General features: G+C 35.5%; 1 protein-coding gene across 2 annotated transcripts in view; it reads left to right on the top strand.

The window, feature by feature from the left end:
- The window catches only part of LOC150108371 (pleckstrin homology domain-containing family G member 7-like), a 289,192-nt gene that overhangs the window by 81,759 nt on the left and 182,642 nt on the right, over positions 1 to 24,791 (top strand). For both annotated transcript variants that reach the window (XM_090390719.1, XM_090390718.1), the window contains one exon: positions 24,493 to 24,624. In XM_090390719.1, coding sequence (XP_090246845.1) covers positions 24,493 to 24,624 — 132 coding nt within the window. The remainder of the gene's footprint in view (positions 1 to 24,492; positions 24,625 to 24,791) is intronic.

The following is a 24,791-nucleotide window of genomic DNA, read 5'->3' as shown; positions in this document are numbered from 1 at the left end:
TCAACAGGCTACGGTTCAAATCACGCCATTGATGTTTATGAATGCCCTTGGGCGGGCGATGAATTTCATCTTCCAATGTGAATCCACCACCACCTACACTTGTGGAAGCCTGAAGCGGCTCTAAAAAGTTCCATGTTTGGTCTCTAGAATTGGGTTTCCGGATTATGTAAAAGATAACTACAAAAAATAAATCATCCCACTACGGTACTTGTAAGTTTACAACGTTTCGTGGGTGGGAGTTCGATTAAAAAACATCCTTTTAGGTTGGTATTGACTATAGCTAGTATTGCTAGTTGAATATTGACTATAATAGGTATTGCTATAGCTTTTAAAATTCTGGATATCTTTGGGTAAAAACAATGAATTAAGATTCATCTTAGAATACTGAAATTTGGTTTTAAATAAATCAATATCTTCCTTTGCATCGTTTGTTATTATTATTAAGTTTATTATTCTTAAACTCATCTACGGAATCCCTGGTGTCACTTCGTGAATTATTATACACTTCACTTAATTCCATTATGCCTATTAAATGCATTTTTGTACGGTAATTGGTGTTTTATTGGTTTGCCTATTTGGCCGAAATGAAAAAATTCCGCCACCTCTGGCTAACTCGCTATCGGTTGAAATGGCTTAAAAATTCCTCGAGTCGTAGAAAGAATCCAGACAGCGAGTTGAAATAAGTTTGCTTACTGAGTAATCCCTATGGATTTTAAAGTCTTTATCAAGCGCAGAGCTGCAGTATATTTACCCCCCCCCCTCCCCCAAAAAAGAATAATATTCACAAAAAAAGCCAATTAAAACATTGATGTGTGTTTAAGCGACAAGCGGAACTACTTTTTAGATGAAAATAACTTTTCCTGTTGTATTTTTTTTGCCCATAAATGTTACTAAAATTTATTACCTCACTTAAACGGTAGTTCAAAGCGCACTTTTTTTCTTTTTCTTTTTTTTTTTTTTTTTTTTTTTTTTTGGATCCCGCACAGTTATTAGCTGACTCTTATTACAGACATGCGTAAAACCGCAACTGAGAAGATACGGAGTTGCTTCTATTCTTATAGCAGCCGAAGAGCAAGGGAAAGACTAATGTTGCCAATATGAAGTATTGTCGTGGGGAAACCAGAAGTGAAAATAAGCGGTGTGTAGTAGCCATACCAGAAAGATATTTGGGATTTTAAACACTCGAGGACCCTATTTTTTGCCCTTTAATAATAAAAAAAAAAAAAAAAAAAAAAAAAAAGGTAGTTGATAATTATCAAAAAAAAAAAAAAATTAAATAAATAAAATTCGACACTGGCACACTCAGTACGCATTTTTAGTTTTTTATAATACTTTTCTATGGAATGGATTGTGATATTTAGCTAGATTTAAGTGTTCTACAATCCATTCTCTATCTTTTTTTATCTGACTCTCACTCATGAAAGGTTGCCAACTTATGGGTACATTTGTACTGTGGGAGTGTGCTAAGATTGTTTTTTTTTAATTATTTTGTTTATTTTTACATAATTCCCTTCTTCAGAACAAATATTGAACTTTTCAAGCACTTCAGACCTCCAATAAGCAAAGGATGTGATCTCACACCGCACGATGGTATCCATCTACTATTTCATCCTTATCTTTTTGTGTTGTTCATTAACTACCTATTTTTACTAAGTAAATTAATTGGCAATTAACTGCCTTATCAGTCTCCACCTTATTTCTTCTTCTTCTTCTTCTCTCTCTCGCTTTAATGTACTGTGCTCTTTGGTAGAGCGATACGGATCATCCCATCTAGGACACTTTATAGGAGCTTTTTCTTAACCTTATAAAAGATTTTCATCTAACGAGTTTCTTACCCTCCCTAAAACCGAGATTTTTCTTCATGAAAAACAGACAAAACCAGCCAGAAAACACATCCGATTAACAGACATAATATATGTCTGCTAATTACTTATTTCCTGTCTGCCGCCTCTAAGCATTAACTCCCTTGGCGTAATCACGACGACGACTATTCTGACGTAGGCCGCTTCGCGAACGTCACTGACCTGTGTCGCTAAATATTGTCATTGTCCAACAACGGAAGAGAGAGAGAGAGAGACTCTGCAGTCTCTCTCTCTCTCTCTCTCTCTCTCTCTCTCACGTATTAAAATACGTTCTGAATCTTGTCTTTTGCAGCAAGTTTGGAAAAATGTCGAATTTTTACTCCTACTCTTCGTGCATTCTATTTTCTATTCCACCCTATCACCTGTATTTGAGGATGGAATCAGTGAAGAACCTTTCAGGGCTTTTCAACTGAGGGTGAGTTAGCCGGTCCACTACGAAGATGAAAAGGTTTTTCTTGCCGGAAAGTCGACTTTGTCTCATCCTCCAAACAGTGTTACTATTCACAATAGTAACAGTCATACCTGCGAGAAAGAATTAAAACGTACTTTAAAAAAAAAAATTAACTAAGGGAGAAGAAAATCAAGTTAGATTGTATTGCTGTGCTTTCAATGATCAACAAGATGGAAGGAATATCATTTTTTACTTCTGTTTTTATTTGTACTTACAGCTAATAGGAATATTTGGTTTTATTCTAAAACGGGACTTTTTTTTAGATCTCCTTCCCATCTCTTTCTCGAATTTCGAAGAAGTATCTTTGGTTGTTTCAACGTACACTTGGCAGTACTTAAAAGTGGGACAGTTTTTTAATAGTTTATTTCTTGTCTTTTTTTAACTGCATCTCTTAACAGTTTTTTTTTCTTGTAGTCTCGTTACGCTTAGGCACGTTGCATATAAAACAAGAAAGATGAATCTCTAACAAACTCAAAATTTCCAATACAATTCAACGGAGAGAACCTCTAATAATGAAGAGTATTACGAGATCTGAATTTTAAGTGTTTTCTATATCTTTTAAATTTACTTCAAACGTTCAGAAAAGTGTTTTCCTCTTTCTTAATGATATCAGTGAGAAATACGAGCAAAACTAAAGACATAAGGTAGTGTGTTATGTCTGTTAATGGTGCGTGTGTTCTAAGGCTAGTTTGTTTCCGGATGAGAAAACACAGATCTCCAGATAAGACTGTCTAACTCACTTTTAATTAAGCAGAGTTTGAATTGGTGAATATGATTTACATCGTATTTACAACTTTCAATAATATTTTTTGTAACTTACTATTAAAGCTTCAAGTTTCTGATTGTCACCGCAAGTTCAGAAAACTAAGTATGATCAAAACAACGGTGTCTTGTAACGGTGAGAGAAGACATGAAAATATTTATTCTTTCACTTGTAGACTACTGTAGATTTCTATATTTAATTTGTTGTTCTTGTTAGTTGAATGCATAACAAGGAAACAGTTGCTAATTCCACTACAAAACTTTTAAATTACAGTTATTAGCAGTGAATAATTTATTCTCTGGGCTTGAATACCTTTCTGTGTTGCATGCTGATTATCTTTTGGCATTAAACATTTAACATTTCGTGTAATATAAACCAAAAATGAATGTTGTAGCCAATGTTTAGCAGTAAAGGTTAGGTAACTTTTACATCCTTGTTTGTTAAACGGTAAAAATAAAATCTATTTCTTATTTATAAATCTTGGAAATATGAATAGATCAGAATTCTTTCAATTTTATGCAAATCATTATTGTTTAAAACTTTATAAAAGCAACATTCTATAATACGAAGTGTTAAAATTGCATAACTGAGACAACCACGTGTTCAATTCCTTTCTAAAAAATAAGAATTTTTTAAAAAGTCCCATCATAAAAATATAAACACGAGTTACATAAAGGATTGTGATAAAACTGTGGATACAACTGTCTTTAATTATTCTGCTGTTTGGTTGGATTCTTTTAATCGCCTTTCGGCTAATACCATAACACGCTATAACAGATAATGAACCTATGAAAAACTGTATTTCCTGGTCGAAAAATCGTGCTACATCTCTCCCCACTTCTTCCCTCTTTTAATATTCTAGTCCGAATTGGACCCTTTGCCATTTAGAAAGAGACTGAAATCTCTACATCTTTACCCGATTTAGGCCTCTTGTGATATTTTGAAATTTTACTAAAACCGTTCACTCTTTTCTAAGAAATTTCCAAGCGGAGACAAAATTCAGTCATATTTCTCTCTTAATCTCATCATTTGGTCCCTAGAGGTCAACGTCCAACGTTTTATGGCTTTGAATAATTTATCCTCAAAGACAAGAGCGACCTCTAGCCGTAAACGACATGCGATACTCACCAAAATAAATCATAAAAAATGAAATAAAATATAAAAACCTGATGCAAGCACCTGAAGATAGTGCATGACTTTAAATGAAAACTGATGTGCTTACCTACTAAATTTGAATGAAAACAATAGCATTTGCTCCCCCAGGAAGAGAAACTGCAGTCACTAACCTCAAATATAGTTTATAACTAGGAAACAAATAAAAACAGAATGTACTAAAAGAGAAAAATAAAAAAAAATGACTTTTTTTTATTCAATGGAATCGGATAACCAAACCATAAATGAGAGAACTCAACTGTGCTGTACATATTTAGAAATAAATTTGGTGCCAAACTGCACAGAAATAGAATTAATGCAATTTTAATAATGTCAGAGAAATAATGAAATATGTCATGTTCTATTATTGAGTTGTTCTATTATTGTCATGTTTTGTTATTCATTTTTTTTTTTTTTTACTCTGACCTTTTTTTTACTGTTGTAGGATTTTGCAAAATTCAGTTTAACTAAATTGTTTGCTACTATACTGTACTCTAGGAATTGTAAGAATTTTAAATATATTTCGTTTGGGAAGCTTTCTTTCTGAGTGAAAACTTTGCATTCTGGAGTAAATTAACTAACTTAGAAACAAATGGATTTAGATCCAAAAACTTAAGGAAATAATTTTCTAGCCTTTTTTTCCCTACTCCAAGCGGGCATTCTTAAAACAAACAAATAGAAATAAGCTAATAACACCATTTCCATTCCAATTAACTCTGCAATCATGGGTTTTGCGGAGTCCGTACAGTATACGGATAATATCGAAGCAAACTTAATCCATTTGTTAAAATAAATAAATAAAATGCGTGGTGTTATAACTATATGTGTTATGACTTCGCGCAATAAAATGGAGGAGTACGCAAACTGAAATAATAATCACTTTACCCGTCGACAGTGGATGTAGCGTCACACCCTGAGCTTACTGTAAACCGAGATAACATACAGATCAGTTTCCTAGGCGATGGGGTAGACCGGAAGCTTGACTTATGTGTCGTACACGTGGCAGACACAGAAGATGAAAAAGACGCGCGTGGAAGCGGTCCTGCGATAAATCTGCCAGAGACTGCTTAACAACGACAAAATGACGATAATTAGAAGTTAGAATACAGTCAGCACGGGTTTAAAAATCTAAATCGACAGGAGATGGCGAAGGAATAAAAATATAAAATTGGACAGGATGAAACCAATGGGATGATGTAATTTCTTTCCTTCAACTGTGGATTCACTTGTTGAGAATTTACGAGACACGTGAAAAGTAGAGCTTGGAGTTTCCATCATCCTAAGAGTGTTGACCCGTCGCTTCTGAGCGCACTGTTGGGTATGATTTGGAGTGGCAAGTCTACAAACATTCGGAGACTGTTTGTAGACCGCACTTCTTGCTAGGTTGAATCTCTTTATGGGGTAGGAAGCAAATATTTACTCGGAAACATCACTAGAAATCCCTGCTTAATCGATGGATGGAAGTTCCAGGAAGTGGGGTGCAAATTTAACCCGATTGAATATTTAGTAGTATTTATAAAATATAAGACGGAGGATTTGAATTTATTCGTTCTTTTTTTCCCCCGATCTCATTCCCCTTTCCTTCATGTATATTATCCTGTCAAAGACAAACTAATAAGTATGATTGGATAATCTTGAGAGAGCCAGAATAAATAAAGATTAGAAAATATTTGTTTATGATTCGTTGTTAGAATGATAAATAACTTCGAATATCGAAAGATTTCTATAATTTTATAATTGAGATTTCTCGAATGGAAATATTTGTGGGGTAGTGATTCAATGGCTTATGCGCTGGTTGATTATTAGATTCAATATACACTCACGAGTCAGGCACAATTATGATCACCTACCGAGTAGAGTTTTGTATCAGTCTTAGTATTGACTCTGAGAGACCACGGAGGATGTGAACCAACTAGACAGAATAATGTCCTTGAGGTCAGTGACCAAGCGAAGTACTGGCATCGACCCTGCGGATGATCCGGCAAATGTTCGATGTGATTCAAATCAAGAGGCTAGGGAAGCACAGGGAATGGTTGGATATGATCTTTGAACCATGCTAGACACACGACGTTTCCCAGTGTCACCATGTAGGGCATCATCTGGTCCGTCACAATCCACAATAGGAATTAACGGTCCATCCATGAGAACAGTCTATGTACCAAAACATCGTCGCCACCGGCCAACTATGCTGGATGGCCGCCGGAAACAGGTTGGATGAAAATTGTATTTTCATCATAAATGCGTCTATTTCGAAAGATTCTTTCACTTCATTCAAAGTTGTTCTCTTTAGTTCTTCTTTACAGTAACTGAAAAGCATTCTTCTGTCTATTTTGTGAGCGGGCGATTTCATTATACTTTGAATAATGAAATCGCCATAAGTTTTATCGGTTGTCTAAAAACGGACACAAATCCTCGTTGACATCGTTAGCTATCCTCATATATATGTGAAGCTAAAAATGATTTAGTTTCGAACTTTAGATATAACGAAATTTAAGGAAGGTTTTATCGCATGATGTACTATACTACCGGAAAAAAACTGATTTGGTTACCCATTTTTCTCCAAGCTGAAGCAAACGTAAGTGTTCGATGTATGAAAATTACATTTCCATAATCATTCAACACAAATGTCGGTTTTTAAATCGACTTAAACGAGATGAAAATTGTGACTGAAGGCAAAGAAATAGATTACGTATACAAGAATCTACTCTTTGGGATAAAAAAGAAGTCTGTCGTTTCATTATAAACACGAAAATATTTTAATGAACATAAATTATCTTTCGGTTGTTAGAAATTAAACTGGCAATGACGGTTTTTAATTGTTTAAAATTAAATTGGTAAATGATATTCGGCGCTACTCCTTATAGCGACTGTCCCTCTAATAAATCCGAGTCCAATATTGTTTTGAGATTTTGAGCAACTTGAAAAAAAAAGCTGCCTTATTATTTTAACAGACTTTAGTAACATCGAAACCTTTATCTGGTCTCTTTCGACTAAAGGTGAGTTAGCAAGTCTCATACGGAGGTAGAGGGTTTTTTCACCCGAAAACTAGGATATGTTCTTGCAAATAACACTTCTTGTTTAGGCAGTTGAATTTTTATAATGCTGATGCTTGTATTTTTTATTTTTTTTATTTGTTTTCAACATCTATTTCTAACATTTATCATCTACTTTAGTAATAGCTTTGTGCATTTTTGTCCTGCACAACCTTCGAATGAAACGTGTACCGTTTATAGACCAAACCATGTGACCTGTATGAAAAGGAAGTCTCTCTCTCTGCTTCTAAAAGTATTAAGCAGTGAAGATATGTTACTGGGAATTTCAGTTTTATTTTCAGAGAGAATTTCCGCGTAGCGTATGAACAGCTAAAACAGAAATGTTCACAGCTACCACCATATCACTTTTTTTTTTCTAAAGGTACGGCCTTCGATGAATTTTTATATTAAATTTAACACGTTCCCTGAGCGTTTCAGTTGAAGAATATGCGAAGAAAAGAGAAAAGCTAGTTTGTCTTTGGTTCCTTCAGTATTACTCTCGTAATAAATATTTGAACTAAATTTGGTTTTTATGGCCTGCTAAAAGTGGTAGATTCCATTCGTATACGGTAAATAAATTGGACATGTGATTTTAAACATGCAAATTATCATAAAGCTCTGCTAATTGCAGGCACCGAGTAAACAGTTTATTAGGTATGATACTGGACGAAAATGAGAACAACTGACCTCTAAATGTGGTTCCCATAGTTGGTACTAGAAATGCCGGTGCAAGAATCACCCAACTTGAACTATAGCTAAGATTATTAACGCAAAAACAGTGTATACTGTGCACGCTATTTTTGCAAGTACCTAGAATGGTAACGAACGACAAAATAAGACCTTGTAACAGATTAGTCGACGACCTTACTAAGTCCCACTACTGGATGATCAAAGCGAAATGCCATGGGTCTGATGGGCAGAAAAACACTGTCATTGAACCTCTTGAACAGGTGGAAAAGGATCTGATAAACCATGGTGTGAATACGATAAGATGGCATGCGAATATGCCTTCGTTAAGTTTCCCAAACCAGCGAAGTAACATCTGGAAGCCTACATCATAGGTGTACTTAATATTTTGATCAATTAGGGTACGAAATAAGCACGGTCTCTTTTCAGTTTTAATAAATTGGTGTAACTAGAAATTATTTCTAATAATCCAAACCTTACTAAAGAACTTCAGGGTCTGTCTTTAAGTTTTTCACCTGCTTTTTTGTATAGTTCCAGATGTATGTTGTATTATCCTAGCGTTTCTGATCCCTGTTTTGTTTTTTTTTAGGTTTTAAGAACTCAGAAAAACGCATGTAGAAGGTAATATAAATAGGGTACTAAACAGAAACACAGGTGCTAAATTTAAAGAAAGACTTCTAAAATTATAAAGATTGGTTTATGGAAAATTTCCTAATTGTTGAAAAAGACACGGGTTATAATGATTTATAAAAAAAAATAAAGATAACTGCAAAAACTATAGGGAAGTTAGTATATACTAAGTGCAAATTAAGTATGTACAGGAACATTTTAAATGGGAAATAAATTTCATCTCCGGATTGCGATGTTGGTCCACTGCTCCACTTTTTTAGAGGTTCGAAAAGTTCTGTGCGATCTCTTTAGCAGGGTTGCCGTATTTTCTCAATCAAAGGATGAATTTCTACAGAAGCAAAACTAATCTACGATATGACAAATTCTGATTTTTGTTATTTTTTGCACTGTTTAAAAGTGCGAATTATAGTTCGTGGTGGTTCTAATAAATTTGTATTCTGAGTACACCATTTAATCACCTATATCGACGGAAACTTGCGTGACAGATACGTAACGGTCAACAGCACCGATGTCTACATACTCGTTCCCATAAACCCTTTCGTTTTCCAATGAACGACAATCCATAGAAAAATTTGATGATGCGTGTTAATTAACTTGGAGATGCGTGTTAATTAACCACTACACCATTTTTACTGCTATAATTCCGAAACATTTAATAATAAAATCAAACACATTTACCAAAATTCGGAATAAATGCAGTTTAGTCATACGTAGATTTATTCCAAAATAAATAAATAAATTAATTAATTAAACGCTCCTCTGTTAAAATTCTATCCAGAATGCCATATAGTAATGTAAATGCACATGATAATAATCCACTGCTGTCCTTTTTCTGAAGCTCTATGTATTCATTGTCACATGAATGGGAAGCACTGGATTAGAAGATCGATGTAATTTCCTTTGTTCAGCGTGCAAAACTAAAACAGCATTCGTCAAATTCATTTTGACTTTTAGCATGTCACTCTTTTACTCTGCTTGCTACTCACTTAACGACATTCAAAGCTAAAAATCCTGGAAAAGATCATTGGAAAATCAAAAGTACTTGGACATAAAAAGGTTGCAATTCTTTTATGTGTCTAAAGACTCTAATGGTGTTCTCAAGGAGTGCTTATTTAATCGATTTCCTTCAGTAATATTAAAGGATCGTTTCTTACACCCATACATAAATACTCTCGTTGAGGGAGATTTTTATTATGGCCCTTTCGTAAACGAAAGAAAAACACTCGAGCAAATGTGAGTGACACTTGGAGATGCGTGTCAAGCAGGGCACCAAAATATAATCAGATGTAATAACACAAACTTTCTATCATCTTCGTATCCGCTCTGATTCTTACTCTGAACAGTCAAGGATGATTGCCTTTTCTCGCTTAATGAGCTTCTTAAGATGTAGCCTGAAATATCCTTATTGGGAAAGGACAACCAATGAGAAGAAAGATGAAAATCAACATGGGAACTTGTTTGTTACCGTCCCCCTGCGGGCAATAACACAACGCTCGGTTCAATTTTGGTGACGTCACCAACTATCGACCCCAACTAAATTAAGAGATGTGAAACAAAAAAAAAAAACTTCTTTGTTTTTACATTACAGAATTTTAGTTATTTTGATTATCATTATACATAAATATCGAATTTTTTTTTTAAATGTATCTCATTTAATTAATGTACATATTTTGCATGATTTTTCTCCACTATCAGTATCCCAGTCAAGTGATTCGTCGCTAGGAAATGCCACGGGATCTCATTACAAATATCATTATTCTAATAATCCTTTATAAAGTTATTTTATCTCTTATTAATAATTTTTCCCGTTAAAAGATCTGCCCACATTTGTTTTCCTCTCCCTAGGCACTTTTATCTGATGTTTACTTTCTATACTAAATGAGCTAAGTGGACTTGACATTCTTTTATTTCAAACAATTAATATTTTTGTCATTAACAAATCACAAGTATCGCTTCTCCAGTTCAAATAACTTTTTATCGAAAGACAAACAACTATGTTTTTCCTCTTTAACCTTTTCCTCTTTTATTATTCGTAATTTTTAGGCAGTAGATGAATTTTATTACTCATACTGCCCGAAGCGGTTTGAAAAAGTTCCTTGTTTAGTCTTTGGAGCAGAGTTTCTGGATTATCTAAACCCTTAGACAATCCACATTACTAGATACTATAGGTTTACAAACTTTCGTAGATGGGATTGACATAAAAATCACTTGTACAGATCCCAAATCCTCCCTAAAAATCAGTTGCAGTGATTGATCTCTTTCTCACCCACCGATCACTTTTTTCATGATTCTCCCACACAAATATTGTTTCTACTATGATTGCAACAGCGTATTGACTCTTCCTCTAGAACATGATACTCTTTGCGAGGGACGGCAAGAGAGATGGGTCCTGAGAGAAACCTCGCTCTGTTCCTCTACTTCTCGATGCCTCAGCTATTCGCATTGTGCTTGTTATTGTATCGAATTATAAGGATCTTGTTTGGATTACTATTTTGTTTTCAGTAGTGCAAACGAAATTCCTTGCAATGACTACATGGTCGTTGTAATTAGGGAAACCACATTTAAGCTTTGGTTTTTCAACTGATCTATCAAGGCTGTCCAAGGTACCAATGAAACCATGTTGATAGACTCCGTGGAAAGTCTTTGATTTCCTTTCTACTTCTACTCAAAATGATGCTACGAAGTCAGTGAATTTTGAAAGATTGAACTAAGATGTTCTGAAATGGAAATGGGCATTTGCGTCGTTATTTACTTTTGATAAATTATATTTTGCGTCCGGATGATTTTACAGCATAGACAAAATTAGTTCTGTTATCTAAAGTTACGATTGTTTTGTGTCACCTTTTTACACTTATACTTGCTACTGCGCCAGATTAGCATAGCTAACCATGTTAAGAGTATGCATCTACCCTTTTGTTTGAAAGATATGGATTCGATTCCCATCTGTGATGCGTGGAACTTTCATAAGCGCATTTCAACTGCAGGTTGGTTGGCTGGTCTCATCAGGAGGTGGTCGAATTTTTCATTCCGTTAAAACATCGATCCAGCTATAGAACACACACACACATATTAACATTCATAACACATATAACCTTGCTTGTTTCGGCCGTAATAACTTAAGCCAGACCACACAGCAGCCATTCCTAAGAAGAAAATAAAATATTAAAATCAGATGATCGTCTTATTTCTCTCCAGAAACTTCACTAAATTACCTATATGTATTCAGGTTGGTAATTGATGGAGTGGACAGTTTCGATAATCACCTTTAGAAATATACGTCATGAAAAAAAAAAAAAAAGAAAGAAAGAATGATAGGCAAGAAGGCATAAAAATTACGTCGATGAGGTTATTCAGTAACGACTAGTATTTTAAATGCAAAATAACGCATTGGATTGTCAATTTTGAAGATTGATTGATTCCCCGATAATCCACCAACGATTTTGAAGATAGTCCTTATAAGGATAAGAACTGGCTTAAAGGGGCGAGGCAAGAATGCTTTTCATCTTCCCCGTTATCTGTAGAGGACAGTGTAGGGATAAGGTGTTATTGAGCTATTAAAGCTCTGATCACGGCAGGAGGGTAACAGCAATAGCCGAGCCTCAGTTAGAACTTCATTGGCTACAGCATTGCCATCCATTACCCTCCAAGGGTCTAGTCTTTTTCTATATCTGAAATCATTTTACGATTTTGAAGTCCTTATAGTCCTTATAAGGACTGGCTTAAAGGGGCGAAGCAAGAATGCTTTTCATATTCCCCGTTATCTGTAGAGGACAGTGTAAGGATAGGGTGTTTTTGAGCTATTAAAGCTATGATCATGGCAGGAGGGTAACAGCATTAGCCGAGCCTCAGTTAGAGCTTCATTGGCTACAGCACTGCCATCCATTACCCTCCAAGGGTATTCTCTCCTCTCCGACGTACGATTTTGAAGAGAAGCTAAAAGAAAATTAAGTAATTTAGTAATATAAAATAATTTTGAGTGTGTGAATATCTAAAAATGTTTTAAAAAATTTACGAAGAATAACTTTTGATATCTTTGCAAATATCTTATATTCTTATCCATTACAATCTTTTTCTTTACATTAAGAATTTATAGCAGGCTCGTACAGTATTTATAACGAAGAGTGTGTGTGTTTCTGGGAGGATATACATGAATGCGAATATACCATCGAAATAATTATAATATCTGTGCAGTTGAGAATTGTAGAAATCAATGCATTTGGGTGCAAAAATCTCCCAGTTATTTTATTTATTCACTGACAAATTTATTCACAGGCAATTTAAATTCTCTTACATGAAACTACTCATAAATAATATTTTCTAGGTTTCCTATTTTTTCGTGTGTTATTTAAATAAATACTGAGGAGAAATTCTTGTTGCACATTTTAAAATGCTTTCACATTTTAAGTTCATAACTCAGTCGAGCAAGAAGATTTTTCTAACAACGAATAGTTCAGCGAAACCGTCGCATCATCGGATTTTTTTTTTTAGTTCCATATGTTAGTCATCTCTCGGTGTCAGTTGCCCGAGTATGACATCGTTTGCCTTCGACTAAGTACTTCACGAATGTCATGTTCGATTGCAGAATTTTTCCCCCCGTACTACATCCCTTCCTGCACTCCGTGCTCAACGAAATGATTCGCCGTTGGAAATCTATTTTAGCACAGGAAATTTTGCGCAGAAATGCTTTCCTGTGCCGATATTATATATTCCGTGTTAAAAAAAAAAAAAAAAAAAAACTATTTGTTTTCATTCAAGTTCCTTTTTTATTTATTTCTCACTTGATATTCTTTCATAAATATCAGTGGAATACAGAGCTTTTTTATTTATTTATTTCAGTTGCATGACGTTAGAAGATTATGATACTAGTTTTTGCTCTGATCAGGAAAATAAAAAAATTCTCACATGAAAATTAATTGAAATCCATTATGTATGTTATGTTATATTTTCTTTGGAAAAAATTATAAACGTTGCACTAGATGACGTAGTGAACTAAACTGCATTGTCATTGGTCGAAATAATTAACAATCATTGGTCAAGTTTATAGAATACCATATCAATTTGTTTTCAATTACATTTTCTATACTTCTAAGGTTTCTTAATTTTATTCTGTAGTAATTTTGAAAGTATTTTATACATTTACATAATAGCAATATAAATCTAAAATTTAGAATTTTCTAGTAAATAATGTATAAAAAATTCCAACACCTTTTTGTAATATGTAGTGTAAATATAAAATTTATAACGAAAGCATACAGGCTAAAGTTTTGGCCTTCGAAAAACGGAAAAGTCCTTTTTAGGACTTCCAGGGTAACAATTTGCAATGCTGAACCGAGGAAGTAAACTGAGGTTCGGCTGTTGCTGTTATCCTGGGTGTGAGTTTTTGAGTTTGCTCCCTTAGGGTTTTTGCCTTAAGGGAGCACCTTGAGTCTCCGGGGAAGGTGTTCTCCGGCAGGGCCCGCTGAGGGGTTCTTGTCGGTGAATTATTTTCCTCGGAATTTGAGCGGTTCTGCTCAGGAGTCGGGGAGCCCGTTGGGGTGCTTGAACGGGGCGGCCGACACTGAGTGGAACCAACGCTGAGCGGTTCTGCTTAAACGGGGAGCCCGTCGGGGTGCTTGGACGGGGCGGCCGTCAATGAGTGGAACCAACGCTGAGACATGGACGGTCTTTCGCCCACTATGGAGTGGCCTAGAGATCGTCCGATTTTTTTGAGATTTTACCCTTTACTTACTAATCAGGACTTCCAGGGTAACAAATGGCAATGCTGAACCGAGGAAGTAAACTGAGGTTCGGCTGTTGCTGTTATCCTGGGTGATGAGTTTTTGAGTTTGCTCCCTTGGGGTTTTTGCCTTAAGGGAGCACCTTGAGTCTCCGGGGAAGGTGTTCTCCGGCAGGGCCCGCTGAGGGGTTCTTGTCGGTGAATTATTTTCCTCGGAATTTGAGCGGTTCTGCTCAGGAGTCGGGGAGCCCATCGGGGTGCTAGGATGGGGCGGCCGACACTGAGTGGAACCAACGCTGAGCGGTTCTGCTTAAACGGGGAGCCCGTCGGGGTGCTTGGACGGGGCGGCCGTCAATGAGTGGAACCAACGCTGAGACATGGACGGTCTTTCGCCCACTAAGAAGTGGCCTAGAGATCGTCCGATTTTTTGAGATTTTACCCTTTACTTACTAATCAGGACTTCCAGGGTAACAAATGGCAGTGCTGTAGCCAATGAAGTTTTAACTGAGGCTCGGCTATTGCCGTTACCCAGCCATGACTAGAGCTTTTTAGCTCGATAACACTCCATCCACACAGATTCTCTTCATTCAGATGACGGGATAAAGAGTCAAGGACTCAGTCCATCGCCCAGTTCTTATAAGAACTATAAGGCTAAAGTTTTCAATTGAATCGACCGTGAGATGCAGTGATTAATAATACCCTTGGAGGGTAATGGATGGCAATGCTGTAGCCCAGTGGTTCTCAAAGGGTGTGCCCTAGAAGATTTCCGGGTGCGCCCTGTGGTATTCCAGAGAAATATGTGTCCAGATATAAAAATAAATATAGTTACTCTATTATACCTTTTCATTACAGATATACCGCTCTTTTTGTCAACACATCATTATTATCTTAATTAACAGCGGTTTTTCTTGCAAAGAGAACAAGAATATCGTTTATTCTTGTGTATATTACTTATTTTAAAAGTGTTGGAAGTGGATGTTATGTGCATATTACTTATTTTCAGATAAATACACCCAAATAAAATGGATAGATTTCCTAAAAAGAAGCGTGATATTGAAGAATCAGATTCTGGAAGTGAGCAAAAGTTAAGTGCAAGTAAGAAAGCAAAATCGCGGCCTACTCGCAAATATAATGAAAGTTATTTAAGCTTTGGTTTCACTTGGACCGGAAGTGAAGATCATCCTTTGCCGCTATGTTTAGTATGTGGATGTAAAATGGCAAATGAATCATTGCTTCCTAGTAAATTGAGTAAACATTTTAAAACTATACACTCTAATTTACAAGATAATTCTGTAAGTTTTTTTCAAGAGATTGTCTGAACAGCAAACAAAAGCGGCAAATTCTTTTAAAAGTATCATGACTGTTTCTGATAAAGCTCAAATCGCTTCTTATCAAGTCTCAGAAGTGATAGCAAAAAATATGAAAGATCATACTTTAGGTGAGTCACTTATTTTGCCTGCATGCAAAAAAGTGATCATGACAATGCTAGGAAATGAAGCCGCAACGAAAATAAGCACGATTCCTCTGTCCAACGATTCAGTTCACAGGCGTATTATAGAAATGTCTTCTGATATCGAGAAAAATGTATGCAGTAATAAACTTCAGTATTCAAATTTTGCATTGCAAGTTGATGAGTCAACAGACATTACCAACAAGGCGCAACTCTTAGCATTCGTCCGTTTTATTAATGAAGATCAAATAGTAAGTTTCTTTTTTGCAAAGAATTAAGTGTGTCTACAAAAGGTGAGGACGTTTTTAACATTTTGAATAGCTCTCTTGATAAATGGCGGTTAACATGGAAGTCGTGTGTGGGCATTTGTAAGATGGAGCCCCTTCCATGGTAAGCTGTGTTAAGGGCCTTACATCTTTTGTAAAAAAACAAAATGAGAATGTTATCGTAACTCACTGCTTTCTTCATAGGGAGGCCTTGATGGCAAAAACATTGGGAGAAAAATTAAGAGAAGTTTTAGATCAATTGTTCAGATGGTAAACTTTATTAAAACAAGACCTGTCAAATCGCGTTTATTCGAAAAGCTTTGTATCGATATGGATTCACAACACAGACGGCTGCTTTTACACACTGAGGTGAGGTGGCTGTCAAGGGGGAAAGTACTTACCCGTGTTCACGAGCTACGACAAGAACTTCTTGCGTTTTTTGAAGAGATGAAACAATTACATTTTTGTAACCTCCTTCCGTGCGAATTTTGGATTGCCAGGTTACGGTATTTGGCCGATATATTTCAGCAGCTCAATATTTTGAATACTAGCATGCAAGGGAAAGAAGAAAGTATTCTCACATCCACTGACAAAATGAAAGCGTTTCGGAGAAAACTACAGATTTGGAAAAGAAAAGCTGTTGAAGGTAATTTGGAAATGTTTCCATTGGTAAGTAACACTTGCATAAATGAAACACTTCCAATAATAGTTGAACATTTAACAAGTTTAGAAGAAAAATTGAGTTCTTATTTTCCATCACTTAACATTGAACAATACGATTGGATTAGAAACCCATTTATGGAAACTTCAAGTGATTTTGGTTTAACATTAACAGAAGAAGAAGAACTGGCAGCTATATCCACTGATCGTGGATTGATGATTAAACATAAGGAATTGTCTCTTGAAGCCTTTTGGATTTCTATAAAAGAAGAATATGCGTCAATATCTAAAAAAGCTTTAAACATTTTACTACAAATTTTCGACATCATATTTATGTGAATTAGGATTTTCTACCCTCACCTCAATTAAGTGTAAAAAGAGAGGAACTCTCAATAACACCTTATCCCTACACTGTCCTGTACAGATAACGGGGAAGATGAAAAGCATTCTTGCTTCGCCCCTTTAAGCCAGTCCTTATAAGGAAGTATAATTAAATCTAAGAGAGGCTACTCAGGGTATTGGATGGCAATGCTGTAGCCAATGAAGTTTTAACTGAGGCTAGGCCATTGCCGTTACCCCACTATGACCACAGTTTATTGTTAAATAAGACCCCCATCCACACATTTTCTTCAATCAGATGAAGAGATAAAGAGTCAAGGACTCAGTCCATATCCTCCCCCCCCAAAAAAAAGTCTAATTAATTGTTTCCAGTTAAAGTATTTTGAATTGCTCTGACATTTGCGTTTTTAGGTTCCAGAAACCCTGGCCTTGAGAGCCAACATTAAAAATCTTTTTCAAGCCATTTCTACCCTTTAATAAACGGAACGGAGATCATGAATTTCATCGCCCGCTGTGAAATGATTGATCTCCCACCTGAATATCTATTGTGCTAATCGCACAGACAAGCATTTTTTTTTCTATACGAAAAAAAATACTAGGTTTTAATTCTACAAGTTATAAAAGTCTACCATAAAAGATACAATAATACTCATTAAGAATACAAGTTGGCTGTAATTATCTTCCCTATTGTCTTGTCACCTTTCGTCTAAGACGACTGAAAGAATTCCCTTAACGGCTTCTGTAACGAATAGAGGACGTTACTAGCTGATTTTCTTAAAAAAAGTTAGGGATAATGAGAACACTCGCTTCAAAAAATGATTATCATGTACTTATTGTTAGAAACTTTCAAAGCAAGCTCAATTAGAGTGCTTGTTTTCAAATTTACGTTTACTACAGTTTGTGTTTTGACCAAAGGTTTTCATCAGTTAAAAAGAATATATAGATGTAAAAATAATTTAAAAGTATATAATAATCGGTGATAATGACAGTCTCGCAACCTATCCTACTTGATTTTCGTAGCCATTTTTAAGATAAGGTGGTCAGTTTTAAGCCGGAAAATATTCATGTCCACATGCTCTCTTGGACGGATTGCCTGTTTATTGAGATGGAAAACCCAAATTTCCAGAAGGAGGGAACCCTTCATATTAGGCCGGATAACCCACCTTTTAAAGCCCGGTTTAAAATTCGCGTCCTAAACAGGATTCGAACCCAAGTCTTTGCAACCAAAGGATGACTGTGGCAGTGCACAGATATTTTATTAAGATGTTTGACTGTCCTGTCAATAATATTACACTTGAGCACTTGTAATCTCCTCACTACTCGTACAATTATATATATCAAAGAGCTGTAGATGTTAAACAAAGTTTAATCCTTTGCATTAATTAAACTAAACTGAATTTGTGGTAGATAGTTTTAAATTCACTACCATACATTGTGCCTTGATTAAACCTAACAAAGAGACTACTCGTATATTTGGCGCTCTCTCAACCTCTGATATTGATTCTTCCTCTAATTCCCTTCATTATTTTAGCGGTATTACGTCAGCGTGAGAAATTGGAGATCGCCATGGCAATACGTGCTGGAGAAGATGTTACGAACGTCCGTATTCATCTTGCTCAAATCTTCCTTGAGTTTGTTTAGTCACAGTTCAACATTAGAATCCGCAAAATACTTTTATCAACTACACTTGTCGTTTCTAAAACGGACTGGGATTGAGAGTGCAGCACACAACAATCGTCCAAACGCGAAATTGTAGTTTGCAAACTACAATCGCATTGTTTAGCCTCAATAATACATTTGTACTTTGTTTGCTTTAACAATAAAGGCGTTCATTGTTACAATAGTGTAGCAATTTTATTCTGAATGCAAACATGCATCCAGATGCAATTTATAAACGTTTCTCATTTAGGTGTGTGCTATGATTTTATTTATTTTTCCCCCCTCGTTAATAATTATTTTTAACCAATTAATACGTACTAGTCATAAGTTGGTAGCGATGATTATCACACATCACCGAGCACCAAGAAATGACTGTCTTAGATGTTTCTTTTATCCTTCAATAATGACAATAGTGCGTGCCTGTTCTTGGCATTTTCTTGTCTTCATTTTAACGAGACATTTAATCCGTAATGACAAAGACCTCCAGTGTGTTTCTTTGTAACTTTAGCGATGATTGATGAAGTGCTTTGTTTAATGATTCGAAGGCATCCATTAGTTCCTTTATGATGGCCGAGTTTCACTCGAGAGACTCGAATAAAGTCCATTTGGACCGTACGAGAAACTACACCAAAAATATGAAATATTGGGATTTTACTAAAGTAAGATATTTCCCTTTGGGATTTTATATTGGGATTTTACTACAGTAAGATATTTCCCATTACCCCTGTAAATGTCACTTTACTGTAAGAACCCTACCGATGAAAAGCAAAGAACATGGGCTAATTTTGCAACACACCAAATTAAAATAACAACACAAAGTAAACAATAAACATGATTTCACTTTCTTTATATATCCAGTTAACAAGAAACTTTCTGCAAGAGCAATTTTCCGATCTTTATATCTCCAAACGTATTGAAAATATATAAACGAATTTTAGAACTCTTAAATATATCTACTAGTAGAGCATAATTACTAACTTTTTTTCTACATTATTCAGTAGTATTATTGAAAATGTTCGAAAAGATATCCGCGATACGCAGCTAAAGTCACATTCTGTTTTTATAGGAAGTCTTTTTGCTCTTGTACTCCATGTTTTTTTTTAAATTATTTTATTTATTATTATTTTTTTGAAGAAGTTTGTAAAGAAAATATTTATTGTGAGAGTTGCTTGGATACTTAAGTATTCAAGTTTACCTACTGTTAAGGTAAACAATGGTATAAATACAGTAAATGTGAATCCAACTCCATCATCTAATCGTGATGTTACTAACAGTGTCTATCTGTCTTACGCATGCACGTAGACCTACGACTGTACGATGCAAGCTTTTGAAACCAGATACATCAAAATAGGGTGAATAATTCTTATTTCCATATTCTCCTATGGGATTCGAATCCGGGTATTTTCAACTAAAGATCATCGTCGAAAAACTAATTGATTTACGATGGTTCTTACCAAAAACGTACGAAAAATTAACAAATGTTATAAAACTCATATACAGTGATACCTCGGCTAACGAATTTTTCGGCTAACGAAGATTTTTTTTCGCTGTTTTTCGGACTCGGTTCACGAATGTTTTAGTGGATGCGCGCGATAACATAAAGCAGCAAACATGAACGTTTGGAGGTAAATGAAGAAGATGTAGAAGAATTAGTTGAAGAACACTCAAAAGATCTGACAACAGAAGATCTTGAAGAGTTGAAAAAGCAACTGAATCAGGAAAGAGACAAGGAAGATAAAGAGTGCTCATCAGAGGAGAAGGACAGCAATAAAAAGGGAAGAATGTCAACAGGTGACATTAAAAAATGCTTCACTACTTGGAAGAGTTTCACTTTGGCTGCAAAATGGCATCCCAACAAAGCTGAAATGAACAGACTTTGTGCCTTGGTTGAAGACAAGTGTCTGAATCACTTTAAAAACATTCTGAAAAAAAAGAGAAGTTCAATCAACTTTGGACAGATTTTTGACTTCTCCTTTAGCAAAGAGACAGAAGCCAGCTACTGAAGAAGAGGAGACGTACCTTAAACTTTGAAAATTTAGAAGAAGAATAGTAAAAACGTTATGTACATATTTTCAGTTTAATAAAGTGTATATAATAGTGTAAATATCGTCAGTTTTTCATTCTACTTTCCATTCTCCTTCATCTAATTGGGTAGCTGTTCATCTCAGCCTTTGGTGAGTTTTTGCCCTTTTATAGTGTGCTTTTTACTATTTTATAAAACTTATCTTTAAATAGTAGGCAGCATCCAGAAACGAATTAAACGATTTTCTATAGAAACCTGCGGGAAATCACGTTTCGGCTAACGAATGCGATTCCGGAACGAATTATCTTCGTTAGCCGAGGCATCACTGTATTATGCAAAATTGTATAAATTCATCGATTATAGTAATTTCGAATACAGAGGATGAATATTCAAAGATCCTAACGCATGCGTAAAATGTAAATAATGCCACTTACGATTCTTGGCTTGTTTTATAACAAAATTAACCTATAAACTTATTTTGTATACCGCACCTTTTTTGTATCTATTGTATTGTAAGACCTCATGTACTTGATGATACATCTATCTGTAACTTGATTCGTTTTTAAGTCATTCTAGATGAGTTGTATACTTTTATGATTTCTCAGAATTTTGCATTGATATCACCCAATATTTCATGCAAAACAAGTACAAATCAAGAAAGAAAAAATTGTCATGAATTGAAGTGGTACTTATTTAAAAAAAAATTGGTGCGCACTTTTTTTTCTAAGCTTCTTATTTTGTTTATTTAGGCAATCAATTAAATTTCTAGAGGCTTTTACCGGACATTAAATTTATGTTTTTAGATGTTTTTAACATGCCATTATTTTTACATGAAGGGAGGCGGGCGGATCACAAAGGAAAGGAGGGAAAATGCATGGATAAAGAAGCTACTTAGAGACGAAATTCAGTACTGTATAGTGTACAGTCTGTCTTCCTAGTCTCACACGTGACTATTTTAGTGGACGACTTGCATATATTTGACCGCTGTTAGGCTTCACGTCTGAAAACCAATTGTGCCGGACATTTTTTTTTTAACTCTAAGGAAACTTTCTTCATGTATTTGCTATTCATGTACGTCCCAATCCTATTCTTTCTCCGCCCCACGTCCACTCTGACTGTGAGATTTTATAAGGCTTCCCCCTACTCATAATTATAAAGGATGATGTTTGTTTGCTCGCACATTTAGAAATCTTGTTACCAGGGCTTATCTGAAGAGTTTTGTGTTAATTATTCAAACGGAATTCGATAAAAAAAAATTGAGTGGATTGATCCTATTCGCTGAATCTTATTTCTTAGAATAAGTAATTTCCACTTAATGGAGATAACATCACGTGTTTATCAACATACAAAGATTTTTTTTATCTAGTCTTAAATGCATTTGTTTTTGTCAGATCAAAAGATAAAGAACGAAGAAATCAGGTGATCCTTTACACTAATATCTACTAATTAAATAGCAATCTAAGAAGATGCTGAAATCTCAGCGTCTAAGACACTTTCTCGAGGAAAGTTAATTATGATAAAAAAGGCGGCATCTTAGATTTGTTTTCAATATTTTGCTCAACACTACGCCAGTTTCCTGTTAGAACTGAATTATGTGTAAACAATGATTATGTAATTACATTATGCAACTTATTGGGAAATAATAAAAGGAAGTTAAGTATACTCTCGAATAAAATACAACTAATAAACATACTTGCAGTGTTTCCTTTATTTAAAAACACTAATTTGCATTCCAGTGTGACTTCTATGCGAATAGGAACAAAATGGTAACTAAGTCACCAATTTTGCAACTCAAAGGTTGTTTATAAATATGAAATCCTTTATGATTCAGTGTAATTTTTTATACACTTCGTGCTGTGTTAAGTGTCTTGCTGTTCGGCTCCTAAGGAAGTGGGGAGAGTCCTCTCAGAACTCTAAACCCGTACCATTCCAGGATCTGCGTTTTTAGGAGTCCAAACGTAGGCTCCATTACACAGCAGCAGTAGCATGTCAAATGATACACCGCACAGGCAAAACCTACTAATGTGCTGAGCTTTGGCTCTACGAAACGGTAGGTAAAACCCATTAAGCGTCGAACCTTAACTCTCCTACTAGACGACAGACCAAGCAACCAGGCATGGAGGAGTCAGGCTGAAGCCAATCACTGCCCCCCCCCTAACGGAAATAAGCCCTGGTCTTTGGCTAATTACATGTAGACTCAAAAAACTAGAATAAGTTGTTTAAGGTCTCCAAGCATTTCAAATACTGAGTGATGCAAAAGAGATCAATTTTCTCATATCTTTAAATCTGGATCACTCCAGGATCTGGGTCTCTATGTTGGCCATGCCAAACCGAACTGTGACAAATATTACCACCGTGCCGTGGAGGCTCAGCACGGTGGTAACTTTGCACAGTTGTAGGCAAAGTTATCGACCATACCGGCCGATGCAACCGTACCGACTCTCCACTCTATGCATCGGCCGGCATAAACCAATCACTCGCAGAACCTTGACTCTGCTTGGCGTGGAGCCAAGCTCGTCACATTGTCGGAGCTAGGTCCGATCCAGTAACTTGTTGGCAGAAAACCAGCTCTGCTCCTTGAGTAAGCATCTTCTTAACAACATTTAAAGTAATTTGTTCAGGGTATCCTAGAATTCTAAAAAAAAATAAAAAATAAAAGTGTTAGAGAGGAAAGATAATTCTAAAGATCACTGTCACATACCTCTAAAACTGGATCACTCCAGGATATGGGTCTCTAAGTCTCTCCATTGGCTCCATGCCACACAACGCCAAGCACCAGTACTGTACAGTACGTAGCAAAACGTACACTATATCCAGTCCCCACGGTATACTAATTAGCTAGTCGTGTTGCCGACTCAAGGTTGGTCACATAGTTGGTTTTTACCTGCTGCGTAGAGCTGTGGCTCAGTAGGGTAGTAGGCTTTGCCCTTGGATGTGCAGTATTGGTGTGAAACACGGTACATTCTGGAGAAGCCAACATACAGATTCCTTATAGAACCAGATCCTGGAATAATCCAGTTTTCGAGTTGATGATGATCGAATAAAATAAAGAAGAAATCAAAAACATAATTTCAAGTATAATTTATTTTCAGTGACTCTTAGTAGTGTCATATTCAGTAATATTACAGCTCAAATTCTCAAATCCTACCCTATTAGCTCTAAAAACGAACTCTCCTTGTGAATATTTTATGCAGTGATTTGTGCATTTCTTGTAGAATTTCTAAACAGCTTAAAATTAACGATCGTTAATGTATTCGCTAACCATAAAAGTAGATGTGACTGGTAGAGTCTTCCCAATTGGAATATTACAAACGGCTTAATGAATAGCACTAGATGTAGGTTAATTTAAATCGTTACATCTGTTCGTATCTGGTTATTACTGGTGCTGTTCCGAAGATTACTTTTACTGCAAATTGATTTGAAGTTTAATAACACGCACATAGACACAGTCTATTTTAGTATCGAACGAAGACAATTCCCCATCTCGTTTGCAATAAGTGGCAAAAAATAGCAGTTAAATATAGGAAATCTAGATAGATATTTAACTTGTTTTAGATTTTTTTTATGCATAGATGTATGGTATGTTGTCATTAATAGAGAAAATAGAGAGACCGTCGAAGCTCAGCTTATCACAACTTCCGAATATTCCTCTTTTGTGTTCAACTTATATATTGCGTAGGTGGGCCATTTGTGGAAATGAGAAGGGGGGAAAAATATTTGATGCAGATAAAATACACACTTTTTTTTATTTTATTTATCTATTAGTACAGTACTAACCAATCGTCTATTTTTCTTCCATTAGGAGCAGGAGAGTACGAATGTGTTCAAAAAACTTTCGTCCTGTGAAGATGCAGAAGACAGCGAACAAGATGAACTTGAAGAAGGACCACCTGCCTCTGCCCTCCACCGAAGGAGGGCCCTTGTGCCTCCCAAGGTAAACACACCAACCGAAATATCCTAAATTGAACGTCAATAATTTAATAAAATTTTCTTCTAGTTTTTATGTAATCCTAACAGAATTTTGGAAGGCTTAAACCAAAACCAGTTTAATATAAAAATTGAAAAAGAATGCATCATACGGGTCTGTTTTTTTTATTATAT

This window comes from Typopeltis vanoorti, chromosome 3 (genome assembly GCF_054136105.1).
Source record: "Typopeltis vanoorti isolate ZY-2024b chromosome 3, IOZ_Tvanoo_1.0, whole genome shotgun sequence".
Lineage (NCBI taxonomy): Eukaryota > Metazoa > Arthropoda > Arachnida > Uropygi > Thelyphonidae > Typopeltis > Typopeltis vanoorti.
The sequence above is the reverse complement of the archived record's forward strand: the minus strand, read 5'-3'. Positions and strand labels throughout refer to the sequence as shown.